This window comes from Acinonyx jubatus, chromosome B2 (assembly GCF_027475565.1).
Source record: "Acinonyx jubatus isolate Ajub_Pintada_27869175 chromosome B2, VMU_Ajub_asm_v1.0, whole genome shotgun sequence".
In the NCBI taxonomy this organism is placed as follows: Eukaryota; Metazoa; Chordata; class Mammalia; order Carnivora; family Felidae; genus Acinonyx; species Acinonyx jubatus.
Genome location: NC_069385.1, coordinates 92749955 through 92775991, shown reverse-complemented (window position 1 = coordinate 92775991; position 26037 = coordinate 92749955). Strand labels below are relative to the sequence as shown.

The 26037-nt window shown below is 34.9% G+C and overlaps 1 protein-coding gene across 1 annotated transcript in view; it reads right to left on the bottom strand.

Annotated features, from left to right (window-relative positions):
- Positions 1 to 26037, bottom strand: part of EYS (eyes shut homolog) — a 1591614-nt gene that overhangs the window by 300678 nt on the left and 1264899 nt on the right. The window contains exon 30 of the mRNA XM_053222617.1: positions 8507 to 8671. Within this exon, the coding sequence (XP_053078592.1) occupies positions 8507 to 8671 (165 nt within the window). The remainder of the gene's footprint in view (positions 1 to 8506; positions 8672 to 26037) is intronic.

Sequence of the window (26037 nt, the reverse complement as noted above, 5' to 3'; positions counted from 1 at the left end):
AGTGTCCTACCATTTATTTCAACTTGGACACTACCTACCTGGAGACAGTGTCAGACCTTACAAGTTAGGTGTCCCATGAGACTGCTGCCCCCTGCCCCCCACCTACAATTCATACCTCAGAAATCAGTTGCAAGCCCAGGTTATCACCAGTGCTTCTGACCAACTGGCTATAGATCAGACATTCCAAAGATTGTTTGATTAATTTGCTAGAGGTGTTCACAGTACTCAGGGAAACACATTTACTAGTTTATTAAAGGACATGATAAAGAAAACAGATGAACATCCAGATGAAGAGATACATAGGGTAAGGAATAGGAGGGTCCAAGAGCAGAAGTTTCTGCACCTGTGGAGTTGGGTGCTTCACCCTCCTGATGAGGATGCATTTGCCCACCTGGAAGCTCTCTGAGAGATACTGGGATTTTGTGGAGGCTTCCTTGTGTAAGCATGATCAGTTATTAACCCCATTTCCAGCCCCTCTCTCCTCTGTGGAGGGTGGGGGGCTTAGACTGAAAATCCCAAGCATCAATCATAAGTTTGGTCTATCTGGTGACCAGCCCCCACCAAGGAGCCATCCAGAATCCCACCCAGAGTCCCTTATTAGAACAGAATATGCTCCTACTGCATTTATCACTTACAAATTACTAAAGTTTTAGAAGCCTGGTATGAAGGGACAGGGTCAAAGACAAATATTAGAACAAGAGATGCTCATAGTGTTATCACTTAAGAAATTACAAGGGTTTTAGGAGTTTTGTGCCAGTAACTGGAGGCAGAGACAAATATATATATCTCTATTATCTCACAAGTACTAAAAACATGTTTTCAAATACAACTATAATAAAAAAATGAAAAATTAGTGGCAATTAGTAAAATAAAATATAAAATTTTCAAAATAGAACTTCTAAAGAAAATCATAAGTAATGACTACTGTCAGATGTATATTTTTGTAATAAACTTTATGGGCTGAGTAATCCATATGCCACATTAAATTTAGTTCAACAGTGCTCATTGAACCTAAAAATATCAAGAAAATGTGCATCTCTCTTTCTGTGATATATGACAAATGTGAAGAGCAGTGTCTTTTTCCCCATAATATCCAATCTGTGCTGCCTTGGACAGGACTTGAAGGCTGTGGAAGATGTCAATGTTAAGCCATTGAAAAAGAGTCATTCTGTTGTTTCGCTGAAAAGACATTTGATGATCCCTTAGCAGAGAAGTGTGAACTTATCCTTTTTGAAAGGATTCTTTATGCTTTTGGGCTGTGTAGTAATTTTTTCAATGAATCCTTTGTGTCTTGAGTTTTTCTGAATATTTATGAAGAAAATATTTTGAAACTTTACAAAGTCTGTAATTCCCCAATTTATACTAATGAAATCATCAATTGTATCTCCTGATTTAAGATTTATTAAATATAGAAACTGCTGCTTAGAACAATAAATGTTAATAATTACTTAAAAATTACAGAACTCTAGTTTCTAGATATCATATCATAGCATTTTAGAGAGATAACCCTAATAATTGAGTCTAAAATGTATAAATTATATACATAGTATATATGTATATACATGTTATACAGTATACAGTATACATTTAGTCTTACAAGAAAGGAATAATAATGAAATAAGCCAGAGAGAGGGAAAGAATTATGTCCTCAAGTTTTTATAATTTTGGTTTGCTTGGTTATTATATTGGGTTGTAGACCCCAAAATTTCTAAGCATAGATATTTTATCACTTAATTGAAACACTCAAGAGAGTAATTATGGTTTATATGGTACCACTTCCATTAAAAATGAGAATTTTCCTCTATTTGAACTATTGTAATGAGTGCTCCCAAACATCAACGACAGTTTGATTTGAGTTCATGTACAAATAAACAACTGGTCATCAGTTTGAATTAAAATAAAATTCACCATTCCTTATAGGCTCGATAGTGATGAATACAGATAGTATGCTTATTAAATCAGGTATACAGATGGTCCAATTTGGAAATTTCCATAAAGTGATATAGATTTCTACCATTTCTCATAAAACAAAAAATCCCTTCATACCTTTATATGGTACTTTGTATTTTTCAAAAACACTTTTATATACACTTAAAAAATTAATGCTTACTTATTTTTGTGAGAGATATTGACAGAATGTGAGCAAGGGAGGGCAGAGAGACAGGAGACACAGAATCAGCAGCAGGCTCCAGGCTCTGAGCTGTCAGCACTGAGCTCGATGTGGGGCTCGAACTCACAAACCACAAGATCACCACCTGAGCCAAAGTTGGATGCTCAACCGACTGAGCCACCCAGGTGCCTCACACTTTCTTTCTTTTTTTTTTGTATTAAGTTTATTTATTTATTTTTAGAGAGAGAGAGAGAGAGAGAGAGAGAGAGAGAGAGAGAGAAAGTGTGAGTGAGGGAGGGGCAGAGAGAGAGGGAGAGAGAGAGAATCCCAGGCAAGCTCCCCATTACCAGTGCAGAGCCCTATGTGGGGCTCGAACTCATGAATCATGTGATCATGACCTGACCCAAAGTCAAAGACTTGACCAACTGAGCCACCCAGGTGCCCTATATACATTTTCAGACCCCGTGAACTTGAAAATAAAAATTCATCTGCATTATTTGTCATCAAACTGAAATACATAAAGGTTAATTGATTTATCTTGTGTTGTACAATTAATTCACAGCTAACTTGGGTTCACATCTACCTTTGGTTACCTACTGACATTTTGATCAGGACTGCCTATGGCAGTAAGCGGATGATCTCTCCGTCCCTGGTGGCGCCTTCATGGCATGTAACAAAAACTATTCCCTGAGTTTGCATCGAGTCCTCTGTTGAGCACACATGTTTTGACTGTAGCTGAAGAATTCCCCTTTCCTGGCTCTCCTTAAAGGTCTTTATTTGTATGTAGCAGCAGCAACCCCAGTATCAATCTTAGCAGCAGTGGCTCAGGGTTGAAGACATCTTAGAGCAACAGGGGCAACATGAGCAGGAACACATGTTAGTAGTTAGAACGTGGTTGGGGTGATCTGGTTGGTCTGTGAAAAAATGGGAGGCAGAGAAGTTCCAGGAGAACTGCTACATTGTGGCAGCAGCCTGGCACACATAATTAATTATTAACACAAGTTTATTACATGCTGCTGCAGAGTGGCTTCTGGGACAGTTGCTAAAATTTATTGAGACCCTATTTTAATTTTGCCTCGGCTGCCAATTGTGCTTAACCAGGAAAGAAAACACAACTCACAACACAAGATTCTTACAGGAAATGAATCCTCCTCATTTGGATGAAATGGTTAAAAATGAAACAAAAAATTGCATCTACTGTTTGCTCCATTACTGTCTCATTTCTGATTCTAAGATTTTTTATAGTCTAAATATTCTTTCTCAGGGTGGTATGTCTATCAGATGGATGTAATGTTAAGGACACCTATTAGATAAGAATACAGCATCCTGGGCATCTAATTCCCAAGACTCCTTACCAGGCAAGTTATGAGAGAGGAAGGATTAGAACATTAGCCGAAGAAGATATTTAGCATTGACTTCATGTTGCCATACACCAAACACAATTTTAAGCATATTAAATGTGTGAACTCTCCCCATCCTTACAACGAAATTTTCATATCTTTGGTATTATTACAAATAATACGATTCCATTTTACAGATACTGAGGCACAGAGATGTTAAGTAATTTGCCCAGAGGGCAGAGCCAGATAGTCTAGCTCCACAGTAATTTTCTTAATCACTGGATTTTACTGTTCTTGAGGTGGGCATGGCACCAATTCCAATCCTTGAATGGGCTCATTTGTTTGTTTTTGCCCCTACCTCTGTCTGTTAGAAGCAAGTTTGTTCCTCACGGGTCCATTTCTTGATATAATTACATAGAATTACATAGAAATACTGTGTATCTCTCACTGATTTATGTCTTCATAAATTTCAATCACAGAAATAGAGTTTAATTTTTCTTAACACAATGTTCTCTTTCAAGAGACGTCTAACAATAATCACATCATTCTCGGTCAAGGGTTGGCAAACTATAGCCCACAGATCAAATTCTTCCACTGTTTGGTTCTGCAAGTAAAAGATTTTTTGCAACACAGCTGTATTCATTCACAATCCCATACTGTCTATGGCTGCTTTCATGCTACACTGGCAGAGCTGAACTGTTGTAACACAGAGTGTGTGGCCCGAAAAATATTTACTCTTTGGCCATTACAGAAAAAACTGCCAACCCCTGTTATGCTCCTCGTCGTTAAATAGACCCAGGATAAAATTATCTTTGATTTAAGCTAAATTTTGAGTAAACCCTTGAAATCTGCACCATTTTTTTAAACTTGCTTACTAACAGAATGGTTTATTATAGTTTCAATACCTACTCATTTTTCATCACAACAATCACAGTTGAGTAACTCATCAACAGAACTTTATGAACAATTCTTAAAAACCTTACTCTACACAAGGCACTGGTGAAGTACTGAGGAGGTAGGTGGAAGAGAGATGTAAAACATAATTCCAGATTACTAAGTGTTCCCTATTTAGGTGAAGAGACATAAACACAGATTCCTAGTGTAAGGAATCTCTTTACTCAGCCCTTGTTCTTAATTTCTACTCCTATTATAATTGAGTCCTATCACAGTCAGCTAAACGGTGAGAAAAGGGTACAGGTTATTTATCTCTCTTTGTACAGGTCACAGTGCCTAGAAGAGTGTGATGTGCTTTCTTGGCACTCAGTTAAAATTTGTTGAATTTGACTTTCCTGTCATAAAAAATAAGATGAAAAGCAATCTTTGTGTATCTTGTAAATGGCAATGTATGAATTCATCCAACCATGCTTTCCACTCCACTCCCTCTCCTAGCCGTCTGGAGCAAGCTCCACTGGGAGCTATCAAGGAGGGACAAAGATATTCAAAGAATTTTACAGTGCACATTGTAAAATTGATTAAAACTGAGCACACTTTTTTCTCTAAGAAAAGAAGATAAGAAGATATTTATTAAATGCTGTCAGGAACTACTGTGGGATTTCACTGGCCTTGGCGTAATAAGTATCTAATGAAGATATTGTGTATTCTACTGGGAATCATTTTATAGAGAAAAGCAGATGTTATGATACTTTATATTTCATGTGTTTTCCTCAGCAATCTCAGAAATCTCTTCTTCTAGCCCTCCCCAAATGCACGAAAAAGGAGGATCCAATGATCCTACTTGTTCTGTCAATTTCTACCTGGAATAAATACCTAAGACTAGCCCTTCTTATACTTTCTTTCTCAAATACAAATATTAAGTAATACAAAGATTGCTTCTGAATCTTGTTCTCTCACTGGAGTTGCTCATGTAATTTGCCTCCTGCAACTTGGTCAGATGTCTGCTCCTACTTCTCAAAGATCACATACTTCCAAAGGGCATGCTTATTTCTTTTCAAAGAAGTAGCACAGAATGGGATTCAACTGCATAGTAGTACATCTCATGACGAAACCTCCTGATTGATACCGCTGGCCAAATAGAGCTCATTTTCTGAAAGTGCACCTAAAGAGTTTTGTGTGGTCTCATCCCTTCTCCCGTGACCTATTAGTAGCTCCTTTGACGGGGTTCCAGAATTCTGAATTGGTTCAGTGGCAGATTCAAAAAGCTTTCTTTTCATCTTGACTGCTGTTCTCAGAGCTGTCTCTCTCCCACAGAGAGTTCTTTTTTAAACTATCCTTTCTAAGGATTTTTACTGTAACCCCATAAGGATTCCAGTTTTATCTTCCTTTTGTTCCTTTTCAACATCAATTAGTTGGTGAGGCAAACTGAGAAAAGATAAATCTACACTTTTGAACTAGGAATATAATTCAAAGCCGACACCGGCTTATCAACCTGATATTTCTCTATCCTTCTCCCTTTAAAATTGGGTGATATAAAACACAAGTATTCAATAAATGTTTGTAGAATGATTTGAGTTTTTACTGAAATGTCCAGGAATGAAAATGACAAAACTAAAAAACAAACAAAACAAAACAAAAAACAGACAAAAATCAACTCCTAGTCTCTAAAGTGAAACATCTGTTCTAATTTCCTCACTATTCTTAATTGCTCCTACATGTAATATACTGACTTCAAAGGAAAGAAAATTAGCCCTTAAGTCAAGTTAAGGGACACCTTTTAAACTACGGATGTTTAACTGAATCACAAAAATCTTCATGTTCATCTGTTGTGAGGCTTTTATGAGGTTGATAAATTCGAAGAAGGCTGAAAGCAAAAATCCCATGAAACATTCTGCTGAGGTATTCCCAACAGTGTAGGATTAAATTACCACTCAACAGATGAACAAAAGAATGCTTTCTAGACAAAAATATTTTCTCCATTCACAGGCTATGAAACTCCCTTGAGTAAATAGCTTTGATGTATCCAGTTCTGGGACAACAATTATGTAAGACAAAGACAGAAATTGATAATCATTACAAAGGCATGGTGTTTTGTTTTTTTTTAAAATAATTTCTAGTTTGATTTTTTTTTTTTTTTTGGAGGTCACTGGATATAAAAAGCAAGAATAATCTTATGGCACTAACATCTTCAGTTTATTGGTTTAAATTAAAGTACCAACTTAGACAGGGTGTATATATGCTTGGCATGTATTTTTATGGCTTTTAAAAAGAGCACATTGAGCACAAGCATAGATATGAGCCAGGAGCATGAGCCCAGAGGAGACTTCCCAGGGGCTGGCTGCTTCTTTGGCAATGAGCTGTTTTTAGCTGGTAAAGACACACTCTCTACAAGAAAACACCGTCTTACTCTATATAACTTAAAAAAATTGCAAAGCCAGAAAATCACTTTGCTTTGTGTCTTTAAATTATTATGTTTGTGTCTTTTGTTCTGTGTTTTGTTTTGTTTCCTTTCCCCTGCAATATACTATTACCTCCAAATTTCATGGTTGTCTACCACAACTTAGGTTTTATACATAAAACAAATTTTCCTTTTCCTTTTTTTTCTTCTCTCTCTCTCTCTCTCTCTAAATATAAATAAATCAGATTTATAAATAATTCATTCTAAAGCCATCATTTTAACATGGGTGCTTACACTCCTGGAAAATAAATAATGTTTGTCTAGTTCTGACATTAGTTTCTTTCTAAAATATAACAAGTTTTCAGTTTAAAATTTGTTTTTAGTGTAGGTGCGCCTGGGTGGCTCAGTTGGTTGGGTGCCCGACTTCAGCTCAGGTCATGGTCTCACAGTTCATGAGTTCGAGCCCTGTGTTGGGCCCTGCATTGATAGCTCGAAGTCTGGAGTCTGCTTGGGATTCTGTGTCTCCCCCTCTCTCTGCCCCTCCCCAACTCAGGCTCTGTTTTTCTCTCTCTCTCTCTCTCAAAAATAAATAAACATTAAAAAATTTTTTAAATTGATTTTTAATGTATATAATTTTTAATATATAATAATTTAATAGATAGATAGATAGATAGATAGATAGATAGATGATGCAAGCAGGAGATATGGGCAGCAGGAGGGAGAGAGAGAATCTCAAGCATGTTCCATGCCCAGCATGGAGCCTGATACAAGGGCTTGATCTCATGACCCTGGGATCATGACCTGAGCCAAAATGAAGAGTTGAACACTCAACCAACTGAGCTACCCAGGTGCCCCAAATTTTCAGTTTTAATATTCAAAACTTCTAATTTCACCCCGTTTTCCAATAAATGCTTCTTTTAAGCATTTTACTCATAGCCATTAATAAAAAGGTTTAATTTTTCTGGAAAGTACAAAATGATGACTCAAGTTTGCAAAATATTTCAAAGTAGAGTAGAAAACATTTTTAGAAATAATGACTTTCCCTAGAATGGATAATCTATCTAAGCACTGAAGACATTATACCTCCAATATAGGGAATTGTTAAAACTATTGTATATTCATTTCAAAAGAAAAAAAGAAAAAAAAACATTATCACATTTGGAATACTGCACGGAATATACTTTAGTGATATTCAGCCATAGAAGAAAGAAATCTGTAAATTCTGGTTATAGAAATCCCTGTGAGCACATTGCGTAATTAGGGAAACCTTGATATAGATGCATTTCCTTAAATAAATACTGTTAATACTATACTATTTTTCTAACCAGCTAAGATAACGCTAAAAGTGTGATAGGAAATTTTCCCAATTATCGAATGAACCTCAGCTTTGGAATGCCATTTTACAAATTACTAAGTATTGAATTCAATTCATATTTAGTGATTTATATTATAAAAATATGCTCTGAAACATTTGAAGCATTTATGTTTTACTGCTATAGCCATATGCCATCAAATTCATATGCTTGCTATATTCTTCCTTGCTGGTTAAGAGCCTGTTTGTAAGTCATGTTCCATTGAAAAACTCATAAATTAAAGAAACTTCTTAAGAAAACTAGAAAGAACTAAGATTTTCTTTTGGTAATGCTTCATGCACTAAGCTAGAAAAGTTTTCCTACAATATTTAAATGAATAATTCATTGCTTCAATAGGTTAACATTTGAGAAAGAAAACTGACATATAGGAAGTCCAACATTTAATACTCACTGTAGAGAATAGTTCCATTCAAAGTGTTTGTTTTTATAGTCAAGTAGATGGTAACAGTTTTGTTATGTTCTTTCCCTGGAACACATGTGAACTCATCCAGGGTTATAAAAAAAGGTAATTCTAGATAGGAATTTCCACTGAAAGATGGAAAAAGTAAACCTGCACCTGAAAGAAAAAAAAAGGTCATAGTACATTCTGCTAATCCTGTAGATAAGAACATAGCATTTATAGTTAGCATTCATATAAAAAGATAAAGTTTATATTTACAAACATTAGACTCAATATTAAGAAATTCTGATACATAAGTATAATAGATTTGTGAAGTCATTGTCTCAAATAATCAACCACCAGTCCAGAGGAAAAGACCTAGAGCAAAAATTTTGTCATTGATGGATGGGCTTTAAAGGTAAATAAACACCCTGAAATTGTAGGAAACAAAATCTGTGTTTTTGCACATGTGAAATAGTATTCATTAGATTTTTAAAATATTCTGATATGAATGTCTATAAATCACATTGTATACTTAAATCAATGAACTTTATTTGGTGTAATTACACGTCAATAGGAAAGTACTGAAAAAAATCTGTGACACAAAAGATTAGAAAATCTATAGGTGCATTTCTATATAAAGATAGAAAATCTCTCTATCAAACCATATAGTGGGGTGCCTGCTTGGCTCAGCTAGAAGAGCATATGACTCTTTATCTTGGGGTTGTGAGTTTCAGCCTCATGTTTGGTGTAGAGATTGATAAAAAATATAGATTTAAAAAGAAAATAAATTATCACACAGAAAAGTTTTATTAATATTCATTAATATTTAGTGCTTTCCAATAATACTTAGATATTTTATAAGTGGTATTACTACAATATGCAAAGTTAATTTTTTAGAGTTATCCTTTTAGAATTATTACTCTTTTATTTAAAAAAATAAGTTTATTTTACTTATTTTAGGAGAGAAAGAGAGAGTGCAAGTGGGGGAGGGGCAGAGGGAGAGGGTGATAGAGAATCCCAAGCAGGTTCTGCACTGTCAGTGCAGAGCCCGACAGGGGGCTCAAACTCATGAATTGTGAGATCATGATCTGAGCAGAAATCAAGAGTTGGCTGCTTAACCGACTGAGTCAGATGCCCCAAGTTATTAATCTTTTAAATGATTAATCTCAAAATATTGAAGCACATAAAATTTGAAAAGTACTTATTTTATTGTCATGTACCTATAGACTAGCAACGTAGATCTATAGACTTGGTACTTTGAACAGGTATTAATACACAGAATGTGGAAATGCAACTTTATTATCAACACTCAAATCTTCCTTCAGAGATAGGATATCCCCTACCTACCCTCTTCCACCAGCCAAGACCTGGAGGGACCTGACACTGCTATCCGCCTTGAGGGGCAGAAGGAAGCTGATTTCTGTTCTTTTTCTTGTCTTACCACCTCCCGTTCATGCTAGCTGCTGTTTCTGACCCTTTCAGCTTTGAATGTGGAGGAGGGTAGGTGGAGTGGAAAGGAGAGAGAAGTATACAGTAAAAGAGAGCTGTAAGAGCTGGTGATTGATGCTGTTATAAGCAAGCTCTCGCTCTCTAGGAATAGCAGATGTTTAAAACTGACGGTTTCTCTTGCGGTAGAAATGTCGTAAAATACAACATGCTCAGTCCAGTTTCATTTTCAGATAAACAACAAATAATGTTTAGTGTAAGTATGTATGAAAGATTTCACAAAATATACTAGAAGAATTATTTGTATTTGAAATTCAAATTTAACTCCACGTGTCACATTTTTAGTTCTTAAATCTGGGAACCCTATGACTCATGAGCATGTGTGAATTCTTTAGAAATCCTTTGCCAACTACAATTCCTAGGACTTGTGCCATGACCTGCCTTTGGCTTGTCACTTCTAACTTGGTCCCATATTGATTTTTCACTTTAGCACAGACTCCTCGGTAGACAGCCACTTACTTGTGTCAAAGTAAAAGTTGTACTAGATAAAGTTAATCAGGCAAAGACTTTATTCAAGACTACTGCAATAAAGGAGAGGGGTCAGAATTCAGTCTTTCCTTAATTCCTCTGAAACAAAGAGTGGTAGAGCTTTTGAGAGCTGAGGTGGGGGAATCACAAACTACTGTTTGCTAATTGGCCTTAACCCCCTAAAAAAATATAAGCTTCTTCCTATCTTCATCACAGAACGGGCCTAGAGTCAGGAAGAAGACTGTCTAAAGTTTAGTCAAACTGAGGGGAATGTTAAGGCTGTCTAGGTCACTTGACTAGAAAAAACTACTACTTGGGTAGAACCTAAAAATGACCCTAGACCAAATTTCTTTCCTGAGGGGTCTGTATCTAGTCCCTGGGAAATACTTCTACATTCCCTGCTCTACTGTCTGTGAGGGTATTGTTAGTTTTCAGTCTTTACGCGCTCCCATGTACGCACGCACACACATATACTCCCGAAGGCTGCTTTGGCTCTCTTTCTCAGGTATAAATATATGACTCTGTTGGTCCATGGTCTTCCTTTCCAAGTGATTTGGTTTTAGCTCCCCCCAAACACTGTCAGATGTGATGGGTGGGAGAATGTGAGGTGAGGACAAGATAGCTCTCTACAAAAACATTTCCTCAAAGTCGTGTCTCTAAAATCCTCTTTTTTTCTTCAAATGCTTGTTATATCAAGAACTCTTCCCAGTTAGATCTTGTTTTTAGATATGGCATCTCATTTTGTTTACAGCACTATATCTTGGTGCATGTGAAAGAGTTTATTTTTAATGTCCTGTTATGTTCATAACTTTGTTTTGTCAGATATAAATATAACATATGTATTAGCAACTACTTGATTTAAGATATATGGTAACTTACATATTTTACATCACATATTTTTTAGCATTTCTTGGCTTTTTGCACACAATCTTTAATTTCTCAAAATTAATTTCCTTGGCTCTAGATTTTACTAGATCTTTTTTCAAACGGATCTGTTTTTAGGCCTACTTAGCAAATCCTGCATTAGTTCTCAGATGCCTAGAAAACTCTGTAATACTTAACACTTATTTTATTAAAACATTCTCCTTGTTGCTCATGACACTATACTGCACTTTGACCATCTCCTCACCTGAACAACAGCTTCTTTGCAGACTGTTCTTTCAAACTATTCCACAATGCACATAGTTTCCAAGGCTCTGTCCTGGGTCAACTAGTTTGTCTGTGCTTTATCTAAACCTGATCCTCCTCCATTTTCTCATTCCCAGCACTTACACTCCCAGGCTTAGAAATTCAGCATCATTATCCACCCATCTCTTCTCAAACCATTGGTGGCTCCTGTCACCTCTTTCTTAGATCAAATCTAGCAATTTTCCTTCTGCTACCACTGCCCTTATTTAATTCTCATTATGCTTCAACTTAACTGTTGGCAATAGCTTCTTTCTAACTGGCCTCCCTGCCTATAGTTTCTATTAGCTGTCATTGCTATCACGTCAACTTTACTCAGGGGTAATCACCTCAGAGATTTGGTCAAAATCCTTCCCTAACTACAGAATAATTACTGCTTATGGAGTACACCAAGCCTTCCATGCTCTTATTTTTCAGTGCTTCCACACACACAGATCTACTGGTAAGCTTGAATTACACTTTCTTCTGTGGTTCTGCTTGTGTTCACACTGTTCTGTCTGGAATTCCCTTCCCCCAAATCCTAGCTATATAAAGCTTCCTTTCTATCAAGGCTCACCTTGAATACTCCCCCAAATTTGAACTCCATTCATATTGTATCTACAAATGTTTTGGTACATGCTTTGTTTTTTTACTTCCAGTTACAGTTGTCATAAATGTCGGGTACAATTGGTAAAATAGCAAATCTGTTACTTTGGATGAGGGAGGTAAATTAACTTTAATTAGCAGAAACAGAATAGTCTAAATAAATGAATTCTAAGAAGACATTGGGGGATAGATGAATGAAGAGAGGAATTTGCTTGTGATTAGAAAACACAGTATGAGTTTCACCAGATGGAACACAATGTTTGTCAGATACTGAACTGCACATGCATCACTTTTTAATATATATATTACAAGGAGAAAAATAGATGCTAATCAAGTTAAACTACAATGTTACTAGCTCTATACTGGAAGAAGTATAAATGAGAAATTTGGATGCAGCCAGGGCAGAAAAAATGGTTAAGATTACAAAGAAATGTACTTGGGTTTTAAATTAATAAAATATTTAGCATATAATTTGGCAACTATTTAGATGTTGCATGTCTGTCAGTTATACCATGATATGGTTTTAGACACTATTTCTTTATATTACTTTTATCTGTCCTACTTGGAGTCACTGATGTGTTCATTAATTCAACAAATATTTATTGACTGACTACTACATGGCAGGTACCAGTCAAGGAATATAGTAGTGAGAAAAACAGATAAAGACTTAATCCTCATGAAGCTTAGATTCTAGCTTCATGGAAGACAATCCCAAGCTAGAAGTTGGTAGAATTTATTCTTCTGATGTGGTAAATTTTTTCTTGGGTCCCTTGACCATTTTTCCTGACATTTGCTGCCACTAAGAAGCACTGAGCCTAATTTGAAATGTTAAAATTACATAAAAGGGAAATTCTAACAAAACCTGCCCCATCAACCCTTCCATATGATTCATTCTCAGATCTGAAAGATCTGTGTTTGATTCATCTTTGCATCACCCTATGGCATTACCAGTTTTGCACAGTATAGGCAAATTCTTAGACAAATACAGACATTAGACAAATACAAATATAGTGAAAATGATCATTTGTGGTAGTTTAGAAAAAAAAAGAAACAGAAAAAAATTATAGTCAAAATGGGATAAGGAAAGACTATAGAGATGGGGCTTTAACATTTATTTTGTGGTTAACCTTTTCACGTTATTGATAAATCCACCAAAAAAATTTCTGTAAGAAAAACAGTCTTTTATATATGGGTTCATATATGAATTAAATTATTTGGATCCATAATCAGGTTTCCTTATTCTGAGAAATAGTGAACTCATCAACGGAAGAAAAAAAATTCAATTTGTTAAAAAAAAATGACTTCCATATTACTTTGCAAGAGCATATCTATTGTATAATTCAGGCACACCTGCTTTTTCCCCCAGCTCACACACTCCTTGAATGTTTTTTTTTGTTTTTTGTTTGTTTGTTTTTTAGAGCTGACAGATTTTACGAAACTTACGACAGGAAACAATTATGAACAATAAACATTTGCTATTGAATTGCTTTCTAACCATATTAATTTCCATTATCATCATGTTTAGTGGCTATGTTTGAAAACAGAACTGCCCTGAATGTGGAAAACAAGACTAATTGGGGTTAGGTAGAGTGTTTTCCTGCTGCTTCCAAAAGCCTCTTCAGGCAATGCTATTTGAACATACTCCAAATTTATTTTTCTTCCAATTATAAATGAAAAAAACACACAGCATCTTTATACAGAAATATGTATTAAACATCTTACAAAATATGCCACACAGTAGTTAATTGGTGACTTCTCATCACAACACAGACATCTGTTATGTTTAAATGTCTTAAAAGATCATATGGGCTGATCTATCTAATTATATTAACTTTTATATGGTTAACAAAATTTAAAATCAGTTCTGACTCATGGGAAAAACCAATAAATTAACCAAGAAGGAGGATCTTTAAATCCCTAAATTATATAATATTTAAAAAAATAAAATTCAAATTGTCAAAGGAGAGAAACCAGAGTACCGAGTTTGAAGGGCCTTATGTTAAAAATGTGATGAATTTAATAGTTTTTACCAAATATATTTCTATAGTATGATTCAGGACCACAGTCAATTAATAGCAACAATACACTGAAATGTTATTCATGGGAGCACCATGGAATTCTCTATGATAAAGAAAACACAGAAGAGATTGAAATCTTTACCCTGAACACAATGCAACTGAGCAGTACAATGTTATTCACTCTAAATAGAAATGGAACACCTTTGTCCATAGTATAAGTTATAATCCCCTTAGCCTTGTATCAAAGTCTTCTAGGATGGAACCCCAGACACTGACATATTAACATGTAAAGAAAGCTACAAGTGCAATAAGTCACAAATTATCCATATACAACTTTATTATAATTCCTGGTACTAAAAGAAACATAATATTGTCTGTTATTCTTTCTTTGTAAGAGAAATAGACTTGGTTTACTCAGTAGAAATTAAAAATACTATTTTAATGCTTTTGTTGAATCTTTTACTATGTTCCCCAGAAAGAACATCATATAAATCCTATGGCTAAGTTTATGAAATGAAGATGAGACTAATGCAATGCAATTATTAATAAATATTTTGTTTTTACTTAAAAATAATAATTGCTTCTTTTATAATTCTAATTTTGTTAAATTCTGTGATTAAAAGGAATATCACTAGTTAGTCCATAGATCTGTCTTCCTAAAGTATTCATCACTAAAATATAATAAACCCAGCAAATAATATTCAAAAATACAAAAGGTATAATAATGTACATTATTCCAAAGTTATAAAATTAAGTTCCAAGACCCATGAAATAGACTTACATACTATACACATGATTTGTGAGAAACTCCAAAGTCTTAAAGATTTATATACACTTGACCATTGAACAACTCGGGTATTAGGGGTGGCCACCACGCCCCTGCCTGCCCTGCACAGTAAAAAATCTGAGTATAACTTCTGACTCCCCCCAACCTTAACTAATACCATACTGTTGGTTGGAAGCCTTACTGATAACATTAATAGTTGATTAACACATAATTTGTATGTTATATGTACTATAGTCTAAATTCTTACAATGAAGTAAGCTACAGAAAGAAAGATGTTATTAAGAAAATCATAAGGAAGAGAAAATACATGTACAGAACTGTACTGTAAAAAATCTACATATGAGTGGACCCATGCAGTTCAAGTCTGGGTCGCTTAAGGGTCAACTGTATTATTTTCCTGTTTAAAAAGACTGAAATAGTTTCCCATTGCTAGAACCATAAGCAACATTTTTGTTTGACACACAAGAGCATTTTTCACTTACCTTCCAAGACTACATAATTCTCAAAATACCCAAATGTTACTATCCACACTATCCTACTCTGAATTTTGAACATTCATTGTTCAGTTTCACTGCCTTCTTTGCTTATTGGTCTTTGCATCTTCTTGAATCATTTTAGTGATTTTTTTTTCAAAAAAATCATATCTTTCACAGACCTACTCAACACATTGCCATTGATTTATATAAACACTATGATAAAAAAAATTTAATGTATACTTTGTGGTTATGTCCTTTTTTTTTTTTTTTAAATCTCTAATGTGTATTTTTTCTCCCTCCACCCCCAGATTAACCTTGCCCAGTTTCTGATGGCAGAGCAGGTGAGCCAGAGTCTGGGCTCCTGTGGTGCTTCAATTAGAGTGGTTTTACTGTTCTATAGAAGATTATGAGTAACAGTTTGTTAAATATGTTTGAAAATCATTAACCTAAGGCAAGATACTCAGGACTTCACAGGTAAAGCTACAATTAAGCTGCCAGTCCCCATGACCCACCCCTCTACTTGCTCTTATCAGGGATGGGGCAATCAGGCCCGAGAATACAATTAATGCTATTTAAATATGACCATAGGACAGACATCAGGATGCTAATTTATTAATTTAAAAACATAACTGTAATATGGATTAGAATACTGACATTTTTATGATTACCATATTTGTTCCCACAGCCATGATACATTGGAAGAAAAATCATAATCAGTAAGTCATTGATAATCATGGGAACTAAATCCAGAGCATTAGAGAAATTACAAAAAATAGAAATTTTGGCAAATGGTATAAAAACCAAACACATTTAAAAATGATCCACTTCATTAGTACTCAGGAAAATACAATTTCAATTACTATTGGAAACATATTTTTACAGTCTTCAGATGGCAAAAATTAAAAAGTATCATAATTTCAAGTGTTGGGGAAGATGTGTTAGAGTCACTGGAACTGTTACATATTACTGGGGCAAGTAAAATTTGGCGCAAACATATCGGAAAACTATTTGGCAATGTCTGGTACTAATTAAGACGTGCATAAATCAGCAGTCAATTGCTCTTCAATATTTTAAGAATCTCTTGTATATTTACTGAAGGAGGCATACATGAGAATATTTGGAAGGGTATAACTTATAAAATAAATGAACACAAAGAAAGTCCAAATTTTCATCAATAGAATGTTGAGAGTATAAATTGTGACAGGGGCATATAAATGAATACTATACAACAGTGAAATGTGTTACTCCTACAATACCAACATGGCTGGGGTACTTGGGTGACTCAGTCATTTAAATGTCCAATTCTTGGTTTCGGCTCAAGTCATGATCTTACAGTTCCTGAGTTCGAGCCCTGCTTCGGGCTCCATGCTGACAATGCAGAGCCTGCTTGGGATTCTCTCTCTCTCCCTCTCTCTGTGCCTTCCCATCACCTCTCTCCCTCTCCCTGTCTTCCAAAATCAGCACACTAAAACAAAACAAAACAAAACAAAACAAAACAAAACAAAACAAAAAAACTACCAACATGGGTGAACTTGCAAAAGAATACATATAGTTGATATTATTTATATAAAGTATTTAAAATAAATAAAACAATACTATAAGGATGATAAAGACAAATTCACTACAGTGTTTATTCCTGAAATGGTAAACTGGGTTACAAAGAGACTTAAAATGTATTGGTAATGATTTGCTTCGTACACTGGGTAGTGGTAGGTAAATGGTGTTATGTTATTATTTATATATTTTTGGAAGAATTATAATGTTAAAATCACCAGTAATCATGGGAATTAGAACAGATAAAATTAGTGAAATAACACTTATAAGGCTATAATGATAAGATATTTCCACTGCCTTAGTCCTTTCTAATTTGGCTTCTATCCTTCTTGCTGTACAAAAGCAGCACTCACTAAAATTATCATTGAGTTCAATGTCTTCAGTAAGACTTAAAAGTTTAGGTAGGTACAGTGATTTATTTTATTTTTAAAGTTTATTTATTTATTTTGAGAGAGACAGAGACAGCTCAAGTGGAGGAGGGGCAGAGGGAGAGGGAGACAGAAAATCCCAAGCAGGCTCTGCACGGTTGGCATGGAGCCTGACGCCGGGTTCAAACTCATGAAACCGTGAGACCATGACCTGAGCTGAAACCAAGAGTCAGACACTTAACCAACTGAGCCACCCAGATGCTCCAGACATGGTGATTTATATCTCATGCCCATAATATTTTTGCCTTCACACTGCCTAGTACAGAAGGTCTCTGAGGATGAGTCTTTGACAATGACAATATACATGCTTAATTAAGCAGGATTACAATGTTGCCTGACATTTCAGATGTGATCACTTTAGTAGACCAAATAAACACAATTTTCTGGCACTTGGTATATAAGCATCATCTCAGCAAAGGCTCTATCTCTATTCTAACAAGCAGAGAAATCTAGTAATAGTTTGCTTTTACCTGGCAAAGATAACATCATACCTCCACAGTCTTACAACTATTCTCCAACACTGTATCACAATTTAATCTATGAGGAGGTTTTTTGTTTTACTTTCCCATAAAATACTTTATCTAGTCAATGATTTACTATGTTGATGCTACTGCTGATAACACGGGTGGATAGTACCCAGAAAATAGAAAGTATCTGGATGCTTTGGTAGGTTATATGAGTGCTTAAGGATGGGGGAATATATTCCCATGAAAATTGAGGGGCCTGACACAAAATTCTGTGTGTTCCTTCATGTAGAGCATATAGAATATCTCTGTCCAGAGGAAAACAACAGGTGGCTGAGAAATAACCTGTAACCACAAAGAAAGCTGAGGATCAATTTGACTCACTGAAAAAAATCGTTTGTATCTTTTTATGTATTGTTTTGTTTCAACTCAAGTAATATATTCAAATTATTGGTTTATATAGAATATTTCTTCATTTTAATTTCCTTTTTTTTAAATTTATATTTGTGAGAGAGAAAGAGAGGGAGAGAGAGCGTGCGTGCACACACGAGTTGGAGATGGGCAGAGAAAGAAGGAGACACAGAATTGGAAGCAGGCTCCAGGCTATGAGCTGTCAGCACAGAGCCTGAAGTGGGGCTCGAATTCACTAACCCTGAGATCATGACCAGAGTCAAAGTCGGAAATTTAACCGATTAAGCCACTCAGGCGCCTGTGCCTTTTAATTTCCTAATTCTGGAATAATTTTCCTTATTCTGGAAGTACTTCCTTTTCAAGTTACTTTTGTGTGTATTTCTTGCTGGTAAACCCTCTCAGTTTTTTTGTTTTTGTTTTTTTTTCCTTGAAGATATATTTGTTTGGACCATATTACCAAAGTTTAGCTGTGCAAATATTTGTAAATTGACATACAGTTTCTCTCTGCAGTTTTCAAGGTCATTATTTCTCTTGATTGGATTCTACTGTTGATGTTTAGTTATGCTACACCTTCTCTTTCTAGTCATCATATTTTCTAACTTCTCTTGCATTTTTGCATTGTCTCTCTGTGTTAAAATATTCAGATCTAATTTCTCGCACTTAATTCTTTTCTCAGCTATATCTAATATGCTATTCCATTCATCTATTTCATTGCTAGTGATTATATATTTCATTTCAATGCTTGGAATTTTGTGATAGTCTCTTGTTACCTTGCTTATTTTTAAATTCCCTTATTTTTTTTTTTTATTACTGAAGGTTGACATTATAGTTAATTCTCTCTTTTTTTCCAAATTTTTATTATTGAAGCATATATAATATTATGTTAGTTTCAGGTGCACAACATAGTGATTTGACAATTCTGTACATTACACAATGCTCACCACAATAAATGTAGTTACCATCTGTCACCATACAAAGTTATTACAATATTATTGACTATATTCCCTATTGTGTGTGTTTCACCCCTGTGACTTATTTATTTTGTAACTGGAAGTTTGTACCTCTTAATTTAATTCCCTCTTGTATTTTCTTCAGCATTTTAAATAGGGTAATTTTATTTCTGTATTTAATGAATCTAATATCCAAAATCCTTGGGGCTGTAATGCTGCTGCTTTTTTTTTCCTGCAGCATTTTGCTTGAGGTAGTCTGTTTTAGCTGATATTCTTTTTTTATTATGCAGTTTTTTAAAATTAATATTTATTGCTGAGAATGTATAGAGACCCAATTTTATGGAATTTGAGTTTGCAAAAGTGGATTTGCTTTTGCTTCTTCCAAATATACTGAGGCTTTCAAACTGAGGTAGTTTTATATTAATTTCTACTTTGGAATTTCCTCAACCAAATTTGCAGTATAAATTAGAACTGAGGTCAGCAGGGCTGTAGAAGATTCTTGGGGAGGGCGTTACTTACATACCTGTAGTGAGAGTGGCTAAACAGCAGGTTTTCTTGTCTTTCTTTGCTGGTAGGTTTTTTTTTTTTTTTTTACCCCCCCCCCCCAACCTTACCACTGAATCTGAAGTCTTAAAGGTCTAAACTTTATGAAGAGTTCAGTTTCAACCCTTGATTTTGCTTAGACACAGAGATCTTTCTTTTCCTTTTGTCTCATACTAACCTTAAAAGCCTTTATCTTTAGTATCTGAAAACAGCAAATGCTGTGGTTTTACTATTTGTCACATATTTTTTGTAAATCTCTTTCTGATTTTTGGCCCTAAGTGTTTCCTTTATTTTCTGAACTCTGGTAATGATCGTACAAAGTCACCTATGCATTTAAAAGAATGCTTTTTATTTTGTCTAACATTTTAATTGAGTTTTAGTGGGAATGTTTCTCAGAATATCTCATGTGCCTACTGCTACAAATAGAAGCTTACAGTCATCATCTTTGCTATCAAGTAGATTATACGAAACTTTAAGAATAGTACCATCTCACACAATTAGACCTGCACAGAGACCTACACTACAAGTTCCTTGAGAGCACAGAGGAATCAAAAGCTATAAAGGAATTGGGGAGCCTGGGTGGCTCAGTCGGTTGAGCAACTGATTCTCGATTTTGGCTAAGGTCATGATCTAATGATTAAATGGGTTTGAGCCCTGTATCAGGCTCTGTGTTGACAGTACGGACCTTGCTTGGGATTCTCTCTGCCTCCCTCTCTCACACTGTCTCAGTCTCTCTCAAAATAAATAAATAAACTTAATTTATTTTTAAAAAGCTATAAAGGAATCAAATTCTATAAAGGAATTTATAGAACATATACATTTTCTTCTCAGTATTTCTCAACTACATATATTCACAAATGGATGCAAGTATATAAAAGCAAAAGAAAAACAAACAGAACAAAACAGAAACCACAAGTTAGACATGAAAAAAAGATATTTTCTATTATCTGTTATATATTTTATCTCCAAGAATATGAGAAACATACAATTTTTAGATAATTTGTGCTAAATGTATAGTATAATATTATTCTTTATGTTTTATAAATAATGACTGTTTAGGTTTGTTTTTTCTTTTAATATCCATTTTTGAGGGAGAGAGACAGAGAGAGAGAGAGAGAGAGAGAGAGAGACAGAGAGAGCGCGCGCAAGCGAGCAGGGGAAAGACAGAGTGAGAGAGGCAGACACAATCCAAATCAGGCTCAGGCTCTGAGCTGTCAGCACAGAGCCCAATGCAGGGCTTGAAGCCATGAACCGCGAGATCATGACCTGAGCTGAAGTCAGACACTCAACCGACTGAGCCACCCAGGCGCTCCAATAATGACTGTTTAGATTGAACCTTAAATTCCTAAGTTTTTCAAAAGTGTGTATAGAATACTCAGTGATTTGCTAGAAAAACTTTGGAAGCAAATCACAAATCATTGAAAAGTAAGTAGCTATCATTTAAAGGGTGAATTTTAGTATACCTTTCCTATTATCAAAGTGATGAATTTGATAATAACACTGGTAATTCATAGAAATACCTTAAATTACAATTTAAAAAATGCTTTCCATACGGCAAAACCAAGGCGATTGACCTGCCAATCACAAAGTATTAGTTATATCAAATATAACTGTTTAATCTGCTCATTAAATCTGTTTTAATCTGTTCATTAAAAATAGCCATTGCTTGTGATTAAACTATAGTTTCATGAAGAATACATGTTTCATATATATTTACTACATCAAGTACTAATACCAGCATGGATTTAATGTGTTTTATTTTTAGAATAGACTATAAGCAAAGAAGAACCTAAAGTTGTGCATAACTTTTAAAATGATATAAAAATTCTTGCATATTTGAATCACATTATTATGATTATCATAACGATTACTTTGGGGACTGTAAAAACAACATTACCAAACTGAAATAATATTAATTTAATATTGTAATATAATTTAATATTGATTAAATGAATTCACATAATTAGAGATAAGTTATCTTTTTTAGTCTTTAACATACACCTCTCAGAAATAAAAATATCTCTTTTTTTGCATAGATTTCAAATATCCATAGTGATTTTTTTCAATTATAAATTGAAAAAATTACTAGGTTAGTAGAGGGCAAGGCATTTATGCATAATTTAAAAATCGCTGTGTAACAGACAAAATTTGAAATACGGTGTAAAAGAGAGGGAATGTGGTAGTCAGTAAAAAAAAAAAAAGGTGGCCTAGATGATGCCATGACAATAGAAACAGTTTGAAACCTGGATGGTGACTGAATAGGCTGGTTTAATTAGATCAATCTCCTGGAAGCAGAATATACTGAAAGATGGTGGTCATGGAAGAAAAATCTTTCCCATCCTATGGGAAAATTGTAAGCTAGATGAATAATTTATTAGTAAACAAAAACACAAGGCTATGACCTAACATGAACATTATTGTTAAAAATCATGCCATAAATGACTTTAAAACCCTTAAATGAGATGAGATTTAAACACTCATTTAAAAAAAAATATTTCAAATCAACTGTGCTCAAGACACAGTGAGGATCTAAGATGTAGATGTTGTTCCTTATTTCAATGAGTTTCTACTCTGAGAAAATTAGTCAATTAATTGATTATTTCATTCAGCAAATAATGAGCTTATTATACCATGAGAAAGAGGTAAGAGTGTGAGAAAGGGGAATAATGGAACAGTCTGCTAAGTATACAGAGAAAAGTCTAAAGTTCACTTGGTCAAGAGCACAAACTGTGTGAAGGGGAGTGATAGGAAATAGGCTTAGAGGAGGATCGTTAGAGGGCTGGCACTCCAGGATAAAGAGACTGAACTTCATTCTGCATCCAGGGACATTAAATGTTTATGAGCAGAGAAGCAGCAAAATTAGAATTGTCCTTCAGGAATACTAAGCTCCCCAGCAATGTACAGAGAGCTTGAATTAAGAAGAGTAAAAAGTTGTAAATTCACATTAAAAGCTGTAACAGTAGTTCAGGTGGTGAAAGTGAGAATCAAATCAAGGATTCTAGCAATAGCAAAAGAGGGGAGGGAATAGATGGGAAATACATTCTGAACTAGGAGGAACGGGACTTGACAATGGGTAGACTGTGGGTTAAAGTGAAATGAGATCTCAATGTTTCAAGTCTGAGTGACCTGGGTAATGGAGGTGAGGAGGAAACCCTTAAGGATGAGGAGGTTAGCAGTGGGAGGTTGATGAAGCCAGTATGACTTTGTGGTACAAATGAAGTATCTGCGTAGAAATAACCAGCAGATGATGGAAGATACGTATGTGTGTGCTCCCACACACGTACAGACATGCATATGAAGCAATACAGGAAGAAAATAAGACACCATTCTAATTTTCTGCTTTACTGCTTTAGTAATTAGAACCTTTCCTCAGGCTACAGGTACATTGTAAATGGGGATGAATTGAATTTAGTGATAACCAGTTGACTTAGTTAAGCCTTTCGGGGATCTCTTAATACAGTAGGCAATTCAAAGCCTCTGGTTTTTACAAGAGCTTGGTAGCCAACCACCAATTTCTATTCTTTCAAAAAATGGTGATCACGTCTCCAAGAAAGTACATATGTTCTAGGTAAACTCAGTCATCTCTCACAGTTTTTTTATTTCCCTAAAGAAAAATACAATATTTTCCAAACCGTTGCTAGTCCAGAACATTTCTGCTAGTGTCGTCCATTTTAACATTGTCACACTGATTTGTTTTGGTAGTCATGACCAACAAAAGTTTAATTTTTAAATCATTCTATGTATAAGCTGTATATATTGCCTCTTGTTTGTATTACAGGCTTAGATAGAAAAATATGCAACATCTATATTCAGTTCACCAGTATAGATAGTTTGATATATCTTAGACAGTCAATGACCTGAGGGTTGAGGGGGAAAAAGAGGAAAATAGAAGAGGGAAGGGGGAGGGGAAGAGAAGACGTAAGGAGGGAAGGAGAGGAAGAATATGAAGAATCCAAATCACCCTTTAATACTGGTTAGCTTTTATTGAGAACTGCTAAGTGCAGGTAATGGTCTCAAAATTACTATTATTATCTCTGTTTGTTTGTTTGTTTAAAGAGAAGACAGCTGAGACCTTTAAGCTTCTTTAAAAGGAAAGCACTTTTCTGAATGTTGCACAGTTAGAAATATATGCCATTGAAGACTGACTCTGCTGCTTATTAATTCTAAAACTGAATTTCTTAAACATACTGCCTGATTCTCAGAAGGTTATGGAAGACTGATGTCCACACAGAGGTTCTATCATTGCCTGCCATTTCTCCTCCTCACTAACCCTGTAGCCTTGAAGACCCTGTCCCTTGAACCCCAGCAACTCTATGACATTCCTTTCATACTATTCTAACAGTAATAACGTCTAACATGTTTTCAGCTCTCACGTAGTGTGAAAACTGTGCTAAGAATGATTTTTACATGGATAATGTATTTTAATCCTCAATACAGCCCTATCACTATTCCCTTTACAAATGAGGAATCAGTGACTTGGAAAGATTAAGTAATTTATGCAAGGTCACACAGCTAGGAAATGTCAACCTAGTCCCTGTAACTTCAGAGGCCCTCTTCTTAATCTCTAAAACATACATAATAGATATTATTGCCAATGCATTCAGCAAAGCCTTTACATTGGTCCTTTTATGTATATAGGTAGTATAAACTGTTTTATACTTTCCAGTTTCTTTTTAAAAAATTAAAAATTTATTTATTTTTGAGGGGGTGGAGAGAGAGAGAGAGACAGAGACAGAGACAGAGACAGAGACAGAGAGAGACAGAGAATCTCAAGCAGGCTCCTTGCTGTCAAGCACAGAGCCACACACAGGGCTCAATCCCACCTACCAGGAAATCATGACCTGAGCCGAAATCAAGAGTCAGAAGCTTAACTAACTGAGCCACTGAGGCGCCCCAGCGTACTTTCCCAGTTTTGAATACACAGTAGCTACCTCTGTAAACATTGCCTGTTAGCCTGTCATTTTACATCTTTCTTCTTCAACTTTAAGCCTATGACCCATTTTTACTAATACATCACAGGAACAAAGCATTTTTTTCCTCCTGATTCTAGTACTACCTGGAACTTAATTATTATTCTAATTCTCTCACTTTCTTCAACCCTCCTTTATTCTTCATCATTCAATCCTTTGTCCCATTCATTGGTCCCTCCTAGTATTCCTTTAATTTCTTTAATAACTTGCAAAGGCATTTTCAAGAATTAGATATCTATAAAATACGAAAATAATTTTTAGTCTACTGTAGTCATTCTGAGATCACTAATGTAATACCAATTATATAATTAGGAAGTTATCTGAAGCATTGAAAACAATCACAAATTTTTAAGAAATTAAGGAATAAATTACTACAAACAGTAAGGAATTATGACAATAACTACATGAGCATACTATTTCACTGGTTGAAATGCTTCAAATGCAATACGAACTTGGACAAATGAAGGTCAAATCCCAAAGATAAGCCTAAAAAGGTTCAGTAGTTTAGTTCAATAAGCTCAAAAGTGGAGAAAAGTACATTAGAAAGTCCATGAATTGCCACCACTTACTTGCCTGATCTTTTTATCTGTGGCCCATATGACAGCACAGACTCATTCAGCTAAACTGCTTTGATTCTGGCTAAGAACTATGAGTAGAAAAACACTTGAATATATGGGAAATTGTTGGGTTCAAGTGTGGGGCAAGCAATTGGTATGAAAATAAGAAAGTTTAAAAGTTCATATTGTAAACCAATTTTCCCTCTCCTATTAAAAACTAGTGGGATAGAAAACTGCTCCCAAAGAAACCTCTTTGAAATCACAGCTAGAGATTGCAAACATACTGTTTAGCTGGTAGGCTCACTTTGTCTTCTTTCTACAGCTGGATATAGACTTCTGTTGGATTAAAGATAAAAATACATCATAAAGTGCTACACAGTATGAACCTGGTGATTAATAGTATTTTGTGCACATAGAATCTCAAGAATCTTTTTTTAAAAAGTAAGCATGGAGGAAATATAAAGGCTTTCTCATTCTCTCCTTTTTTTATACTTTACCTCACATCAACAATACAGGCAATGGGGATAATGAATGAAGTAGAATATTAAATGTACATGTATTTAATACTTAGTACTTAGACATACTCTTAGATTACTGTATACTGACCTTTGATGATAGTCAGATTTCTTATACAAGGC